At 40.9% G+C, this 9,238-nt stretch overlaps 1 protein-coding gene across 2 annotated transcripts; it reads left to right on the top strand.

Annotated features, from left to right (window-relative positions):
- The first annotated feature begins 2,025 nt into the window (after positions 1-2,025).
- Positions 2,026-8,863, top strand: LOC112254909 (zinc finger and SCAN domain-containing protein 31). Of its 2 annotated transcripts, XM_024427868.2 has the most exons (3): positions 2,026-2,351; positions 5,350-5,473; positions 7,381-8,863. In XM_024427868.2, exons 2-3 carry the CDS (start codon positions 5,407-5,409, stop codon positions 8,700-8,702), a joined length of 1,389 nt encoding a protein of 462 aa, XP_024283636.1. In that variant the 5' UTR covers positions 2,026-2,351; positions 5,350-5,406; the 3' UTR covers positions 8,703-8,863. The 2 variants fall into 2 exon arrangements, with proteins under 2 accessions (XP_024283636.1, XP_024283634.1); XM_024427866.2 differs by lacking the exon at positions 5,350-5,473 and having other exon boundaries at positions 2,027-2,351.
- Positions 8,864-9,238: the final 375 nt, after the last annotated feature.

The raw sequence follows: 9,238 nt of genomic DNA, 5'->3' as shown, positions 1-9,238 counted from the left end.
AAAATGGAAAAAAGCAAGGGGCCTAATCAGCTACCCTGGGAAATTCCTGATTCTACCTGGATTATATTTTATAGGCTTCCATTAAAGAACACCCTCTGTGTTTTGTTAGACATGTAACTCTTTATCCACATTATAACAGGGGGTGGAAAGCCATGACACATACATTTTTCCAGCAGCAGACTATGATCAATAATGTCAAAAGCTGCACTGAAGTCTAACAAGACAGCCCCCACAATCATTTTATCATCGATTTCTTTCAGCCAATCATTAGTCATCTATGTAAGTGCTGTGCTTGTTGAGTGTCCTTCCCTATAAGCATGCTGAAATTCTGTTGTCAATTTGTTTTGTGTAAAATAGCATTGTATCTAGTCAAACACCATTTTTTCCAGAAGTTTACTAAGGGTTGGTAACAGGCTGATTGGTCGGCTATTTGAGCCAGTAAAGGGGGCTTTACTATTCTTGGGTAGCGGAATGACTTTAGCTTCCCTCCGGGGCTGAGGGCACACGCTCTCTAGTAGGCTTAAATTGAAGATGTGGCAAATAGGAGTGGCAATATCGTCTGCTATTATCCTCAGTAATTGTCCATCTAGATTGTCAGACCCTGGTGGCTTGTCATTGTTGATAGACAACAATATATATCGTTTTTTCACCTCTTCCACACGGACTTTACGGAATTCAAAAGTACAATTCTTGTCTTTCATAATTTTGTCCGATATACTTGATATATTTGTGATTGGAGAAGTATTCATACTGTGGAATGACAGAAATCTCTGATTCTGAATCAAGTGTTTGTACATCATTGCAATTTGTTTGTGTGTGAGTCTCATTAACTACTTCCTAGAAATATATAATTCCTTCTGTTCTCGTGCCAACAGAAATGTGTTAGTCATCTGCTCGTATATTGGTGTCAAGGTGTCAAATCCAGCTCTGCCCCCTCTGAGATTTTGCGCCTGAGTGACATATTACAGAGCTCAATCTGTACATCTGTTTCTTGTTGCCAACTGGGATTTTAATTGCAATGGATGGAAGAACTGGGTTTCTCTTAACTCTACCATTTTCTGCTACACGGGGCTAAAAAATAACAAGAATATCTGGTGTGGTGGTCCAAACAGTCTGTCTAATCAATACGCCATCACAATGACTGCAATTTGTGGGTGCACCCTCTTTTGTGATTAATTGGCTGAATAGAATATCAAGCGATGATGTGTCTGTATTTAGTTTAACCTGAAATGTTGTTGAAGTAAAGCTGATTGTGTGAGATGCTGATCACAGCTATCAGTATGCATGGCACTGACCACTGTTTCATGCCCAATTATTGTAACCAGGGGAGTAATTGATATATACAATCTAGTGGGTCATTATGCTGACCTATTACCAATGATGGATTGCCATGCTTTGGGCCACATATTTGCCACATACAGTATTTGAAAATAGGCTGACAACATAACATTCTAAAATGATAGCTGTCCATGGTGCTGATATGTCTCTCACTGTTCAAATGTCAACATAAAGCTTCCTATAACATAGCTTTTTGTTCAAACTCACCTGTTTTGTATTTTAGGGACTCTAGGGAGTAGACTGGACACTGGTTTTATGGACACACAATTGATTGTTTTTCCTGTACAGTGCTAAATTTGAACCATATAGTATCAAACCAGCCAATTTTAAGCTTTTTGACCACAGTAAAAGGCCAGCAATAATCTGTATTTTTTCAGAGCCCCATGAAATGACACTATATTTAGATTCTACAAACCCTACTGAATACTCCCCACCCCACTTTTACAAAAATAATCATTTTTTCTCTATAAGCCAATATGAGCTGAATGCATATACAGTGATTTGAATTGGGGGCATTTATTTGAACATGTTTTAAAACCCAAATTGAATGGACATTGAATACTTAAATATTAACAAATATGAGCAATGGTTAATATTTTGACAATTATGTTCCATATATCATGAATAAATACAGGTTACTATTTTCTACTATTACATGGGACCTTTATTTTGAAATTGGTTGAAATTCCCTGACGCGGAAGTACTTTTTATTTTATTTCGCTAACCAGACGCTGATAATGCTTGCTACCATTAGACACCTTGTTAGCAGCAAAATACATATCTTCATAGTAAAACAAAGTGTACTTAGATTTCCATCAAAATGTCGAAAATTCAGCTTTTGCAGGTTTTTCTAAACGAGCGTTTAACAGCAGCGGCAGTTGAGATATTAGGGGCTGTGGAAAATACCATAGCAGAGTACCAGGAAGAAATCTCCCGTGCGAAGGAGGAGATCGAACGTCTACAAAGGCTGCTGGATTTGGCTTTCAATCCCGACATAAAGTTACATATTGCAGGTTAGTAGTGAATAGCTATGACCCCGTTATAACAATCTAATTGAACCACCTAGCAGGCCATAGCTTTGTCCGGCAACTAGCTACAGTATCCATTTAAATAATCATTTATAGTAAATTTTATTGTTACAGATATCATTCTGTAACATTCAAAGGAAAAGTTGTTCAGGTTCATTTTAAATGGCTAGTTGCGAGACGAAGCTAGTCAGGCCACAGCTCATATTTTCTAGCTGGACCCTAACATGGTCCACCTTGTGAGTTATTTGCCAACCCGTGACTGTTTGGCAACTTTTCCAAGGTCCGGGCATATATCGGTAGAAGGTTCTGATTAGGAAGTCCTCGTTTGTATCACAGATCAGTGCCCAATAAATAATTAGGCCTAAATACAATTGTAGATGCTATCACCCCCAGTCCCCCATCGAAATGAAAAGCAAACATAGATTTCATGTCGTGTTCTTGCTTTGTGTGCACACCTGTCTGTTTCCTAGTCAGCCTCGCAATTAGCTACAGATTGATACAACATAATGTGATTTAACCAGATCTTTTTAAGAGGTAGGTACAGTTTGGTGTAGCCAAATATTGGACCCAAGAAGCCCAGGGTTGCTTCTTAGTCCAAGGACCTTACATTTTCTGTTTAAAAGGCCAATTGGCTCTAGAAGCTAAATACTAAACATGAATCGATTCTCAATCGCGGTACGGTTCTAGAAACATAAATCCCTCTACTTTTATATCACATCAAAATGATTTAACAAATGCAAAATACACACTGTACACTATTTTACCCGTTTTTAACAGTTTGGCCGAGAGTGTTTTTCAGTGACAACACGTTTGTGGCGTCTCTCTTCCGTTTACACACTGGTGTTCAGAGATACATATGGCTAATTAGCACAGATAGGCCACTGTCTAACGTCCGTTTTCCGTAAACAAGCACTGCAATATGGCGGTGTGGGAACCCTAACCCTATAAGTGTGTATCAATTTAATTGTTTTTTTAAAAATTATGTATTGCCAATATGAAAGATAATCCAAGCAAGTCACATCCCTACACAGGCGCAGGGCCCTGTGAGGATGGAACGTTAGTTGATAGTATTCTTTGTAATGCCTCTGCTGTAAAATCCCTGAGTCCCAAAAAACATTCAGCCACACTCACAACCGGAAGCTGCACTTGACACATTTATGCAATTCCTTATTCCAGTTACTAATAAGCATGCACCCATTAAGAAAATGACTGTAAAAACTGTTAAATCCCCTTGGATTGATGAGGAATTGTATGGTTGAGAGGGATGAGGCAAAAGGAATGGCAAAGAAGTCTGCCATCCAGCGTACTGCAAATTTAAGAAAAATTAACTATACTATGAAACAAAAATAAGTAATATAAAGAATGATAGTTAAAAGCTTTGGAGGAACTTAAATTACAATTTTTGAAAAAAGGCAAACTCTGCTCTGTCATTCATGGAATCAGATGGCTCATTTATCAAAACCCACTGATATTGCCAACTACTTTAATGACTTTTTCAATGGCAAGATTAGCAAACTTAGGTATGTCATGCCAGCAACAAACGCTGACACTACACATCCAAGTATATCTAACCAAATTATGAAAGACAAGCATTGTACTTTTGAATTCTGTAAAGTGAGTGTGGAAGAGGTGATCTAATTATTGTTGTCTATCAACAATGACAAGCCACCGGGGTCTGACAATCTGGATGCAAAATTACTGAGGATAATAGCGGACAATATTGCCATTCCTATTTGCCACATCTTCAATTTAAGCCTACTAGAAAGTGTGTCCCCTCAGGCCAGGAATAGTAAAGCCCCCTTTACTGTCTCAAATAGCTGACCAATCAGCCTGTTACCAACCCTTAGTAATAAAATACATTTCAGTAAACAAATTGACAACAGAATACACCATATTCATTTTTCTGCACCTTTGAAGTCACAGTGCATAAGAATGTAGTACAAAACCTCTCCAACATAATCCAGGTAGAATCAGGAATTACCCAGGGTAACTGTTTAGGCAACCTTACTTTTTCCAATCTTTGCTAACGCTATGCCATTGGCATTGAGTAAAGCCAGTGTGTCTATGTATGCGGATGATTCAACACTATACACGTCAGCTACTACAGCTACTGAAATAACTGCAACAAAACATATTGATACAACAGTAGCTAAAATGGGGAGAAGTCTGTCCATAATAAAGCACTACTCTGCCTTCTTAACAACACTATCAACAAAGCAAGTCCTACAGTTCCTAGTTTTGTTGCACCGAGACTACTGTTCAGTAGTCTGGTCAGGTGCCGCAAAGAGGGATTTAGGAAAATTACAATTGGCTGAGAAGTGGGCAGCACGGCACGCCCTTAAAAGTATACGGCGAGCTAACATTAATGATATACATGTCAATCTCTCATGGCTTGAAGTGGAAGAGAGATTGACATGTTGAATGTACTGAGCTGTCTGTTTAAACTACTACCATACAGCTCTGTCACCCATGCATACCCCACAAGACATGTCACCAGAGGTCTCTTCACAGTCCCCAAGTCCAGAACAGACTATGGGAGGCGCACAGTACTACATAGAGCCATGACTACATGGAACTCTATTCCACATCAAGTAACTGTTGCAAGCAGTAGAATCAGATTTTTTTTTAACTGGTAAAAATACACCTTATGGAACAGCAGGGACTGTGAAGACACACACACAAAGGTACAGACACACGCATGCATTGTAATATTGTTGTATGGTGGTATTATACATTTTGTATGGTAGATATGTAGGGGTTTTGTCTTCTGTTTAACATGTAATGTAAGTGCTTTAATGTGTTTGAAACCCAGGAAGGGTTTATATACAAATTCAACGATACCTATTTTCTCAGATTTCCTCATTGTTTGCGCTGTCAAGTTTATAACTAGTGCAAGAAACGATACAAAGTCCACCTTTTTAACATGCATCATGTCAGGATCCTGTTGGCGAGTAACATTTACGGTTGTCTCTAATCCAACTAGCATGGTTTCTTCAACGTTACTCCCTTCTACTCTTCTCAACGCCTCCAGATAGGAGACATGCTGGACAGCCCTTACTCTTGTCACCTCTGTCTCCTTCACTCTAACAGGGCACTTCAGGAATCAGGTGTTTGCTCACTACCATAATTGCAACATTTTGCCTCAACTGGCATACAATACTCCTCCTGTCTACATACACTTGACACATGTCCAGATAGTTTTATCACACTTCATGGGTTTGGGCACGAAGTCTCTTACAGGGTATCTCACATAACTGAAATATACACTACCGTTCAAAAGTTTGTGGTCACTGTCCTTGTTTTTGAAAGAAAGGCACATTTTTTTGGGCCATTAAAATAAGATAAAATTGATCAGAAATACAGTGTAGACCCTGTTAATGTTGTAAATGACTATTGTAGCTGGAAACGGCTAATTATTTTATGGAATATCTACATATGCGTACAGAGACCCATTATCAGCAACCATCACTCCTGTGTTCCAATGGCACGTTGTGTTAGCTAATCCAAGTTTATCATTTTAAAAGGCAAATTGATCATTAGAAAACCCTTTTTCAATTATGTTAGCACAGCTGAAAAATGTTGTTTTGATTTAAATAAGCAATAAATCTGGCCTTCTTTAGGCTAGTTAAGTATCTGGAGCATCAGCATTTGTGGGTTCGATTACAGGCTCAAAATGTCCAGAAACAAATAACTTTTTTCTGAAACTCATCAGTCTATTCTTGTTCTGAGAAATGAAGGCTTTTCCCATGCGAGAAATTGCCAAGAAACTGAAGATCTCGTACAGCGCTGTGTACTACTCCCTTCACAGAACAGCACAAACTGTCTCTAACCAGAATATAAAGAGGAGTGGGAAGCCCTGGTGCACAACTGAGCAAGAGGACAAGTACATTAGTGTCTAGTTTGAGAAATGGACGCCTCACAAGTTCTCAACTGGCAGCTTCATTATATAGCACCCGCAAAACACTAGTCTCAATGTCAACAGTGAAGAGGCAACGCCGGGATGCTGGCCTTCTAGGCAGAGTTCCTCTGTGTGTGTTCTTTTGTCCATCTTAATCTATTATTTTTATTGACCAGTCTGAGATATGGCTTTTTCTTTGCAACTCTGCCGAGAAGGCCAGCATCCTGGACTCTTCATTGTTGACTTTGAGACTGGTGTTTTGCGGGTACTATTTAATGAAGCTGCCAGTTGAGGACTTGTGAGGCGTCTGTTTCTCAAACTAGACACTCCAATGTACTTGTTCTCTTGCTCAGATTTTGGCAATGATGCCATTTATCTACTTCCCCAAAATCAGATTAACTTTTGGATATCATTTTTATGTCTCTGTGTCCAGTATGAAGGAAGTTGGAGGTAGTTTTGCCAACCAATGCTAACTAACATTAGCGCAATGCCTGGAAGTCTGTTTCAAGTTTTAATGTGATATGCACAAGTATAGTGAAATACCTTTTTTGCAAACTTGCAAAATTCTAATAGATACCATCATCTTTGGTTAAATCACGCTATCTGGTGTAACAATCTACCTCGCACTATGGGCACCATGCTGCCGCAGACGAAGTAGAATGGAGCGCACGCAATCATTGACATCCATGTTTGGTTTTAATTTGGAGGGGGGTGGTAGCATCTAACAATTAGATGTAATTATTTCCTGGGCATCACACGGTGACGCAAACAACACATTCTTTATCAGAACGGTCCACCGACAACGGATATACCATTCGAAGTGGGAAAAGCGTTGCCAAAGAGACACAGGTCGGTAAATAAATCCCACAGTGCATTGTGGGCTAGTGTTATAATGCTAGACTGAGATATAATCTTTGTCTAGAGAAGATGGGCTAGCCAGGCCACTGCCACTAAACACCTGATTCATTCAATTGTTTAGCTGTAATGTTAGAACTATTTACAACTGATGAAATTGAACATTCCAATTGTAGCTTACTGTCGTTAATCTAATAATTGGGCTCAAGGCCACATTGAAATTGAAACTACATCTTATTGATACCCTATTCTTCTCTTCAGACTCCCAGCAGCTCACTCTCCCTGTCCCTGAAGACATTCCTCCTGAGCAGCAGGACTGGAGCCCCAGTCTGGACCAGGAGGACCCAGAGCCCACTCAGATTAAAGAGGAACAGGAGGAGTTTGTGACCAGTCAGGAGGAAGAGCAGCTTGAAGGGCTGGAGTCTGATATTAAAGAGTTCATATTCACTCTACCCTGTGTAAAGAGTGATAATGATCCGGACCCTCCTCAGCCCTTATATCTTCCCCAAACCCAGACTATGGAGAACAGAGAGAGGGACTCTCTTCCCACCAAAACAACTGAACAAGACATCAAAACAGAACCTAATGGAGAGGGCTGCAGTGCATCAGAACCATCAAGTGAATCTCAACCCCTCTCTACAGTACACTCGGACTGCTCTGCAACTCAGATTGGCAACAGTGAAAGTGACAATGGGGTGGACTCTGGAGGATTAATGTCAGGGTTACAGCCACTCAAATCAAAGACAACTTGGACGAAGAAAGAACTAAGCTCTAAGATCAGGGAAGCCAGTGAGTTGAAAGTTCCATTGAGGGAGGCTCATTCAGGGGAGAGACCACACAGGTGTCCTGTCTGCAGGAAATGCTTTCTGAAAAGTAGCATTTTAAAAGCACATCAGAGAATTCACACTGGGGAGAAACCATATTTCTGTAATGTATGTGGCAGAAGTTTCAGTCAGAAGGGAACCCTAACGGAACATATGAGAATTCACACTGGGGAGAAACCATATCAGTGCAAAGATTGTGGAAAATGCTTCAGCCGAATGAGAAACTTGGCAGGACATATGAGGATACACACTGGAGAGAAACCATATAAGTGCAGTGATTGTGGCAAGTGCTTTAGTCAGAAGATATGCCTGAAAGATCATATGATGACTCACACAGGGGAGAGATCATATATTTCCCCGCTTTTGCCATCAAACCCCTGCAACATATCCAGATCGCCGCAGCACGCCTGGTGTTCAACCTTTCCAAGCTCTCCCATGTTACCCCGCTCCTCCGCACACTCTACTGGCTTTCAGTCGAAGCTCACATCATCTTTGAGACCCTGGTGCTTGCCTACGGAGCAGGAAGAGGACCTGCCCCTCCCTAACTTCAGGCTATGGTCAAACTCTACACCCCAACCCAAGCACTCCGTTCTGCCACCTCTGGTCTCTTGGCCCTCCCACCCCTACAGGAGGGCAGCTCCCGCTCAGCCCAGTCAAAGCTCTTCTCTGTCCTGGCACCCCAATGGTGGAACAAGCTTCCCCCTAAGTTCAGTACAGCGGAGTCCCTGCCCGAAAACGTCTGACACCCTACTTAAATAACCCCCCTAAGAGTATAGGTTTAATCACCATGCGCTATGTCAAGCGTCGGCTGGAGTGGTGTAAATCTCGCTGCCATTGGGCCCTGGAGCAGTGGAAACGCCTTCTCTGTAATGATGAATCACACTTCACCATCTGGCAGTCCAACGGACGAATCTGGGTTTGGCAGAGGCCAGGAGAACACTACCTGCCCCAATACCTAATGCAAACTATAAAGTTTGGTGAAGGAGGAATAATGGTCTGGGGCTGTTTTTCATGGTTCAGGCAAGGCCTCAACTGTACAGCATACAATGACATTCTAGACGATTCTGTGCTTATAACTTTGTGGTAACAGTTTGGGGAAGGCCCATTCCTGTTTCAGCTTGACAATGCCCCGTTCACAAAGCAAGGTCAATACAGAAATGGTTTGTCGAGATCGTTGTGGAAGAACTTGACTGTCCTGCACAGAGCCCTGACCTTCTATCCATGTTGTGAAAATATTGAGAAATTGAGGTTGTCCCTTGATGTTCAATTCCTTTTAGATTTTTTTCAAATTTACA

This window comes from Oncorhynchus tshawytscha, linkage group LG07 (assembly GCF_018296145.1).
Source record: "Oncorhynchus tshawytscha isolate Ot180627B linkage group LG07, Otsh_v2.0, whole genome shotgun sequence".
NCBI lineage: Eukaryota > Metazoa > Chordata > Actinopteri > Salmoniformes > Salmonidae > Oncorhynchus > Oncorhynchus tshawytscha.
Note: the sequence above shows the minus strand (reverse complement) of the source record. Positions and strands in the feature narration are given on the sequence as shown.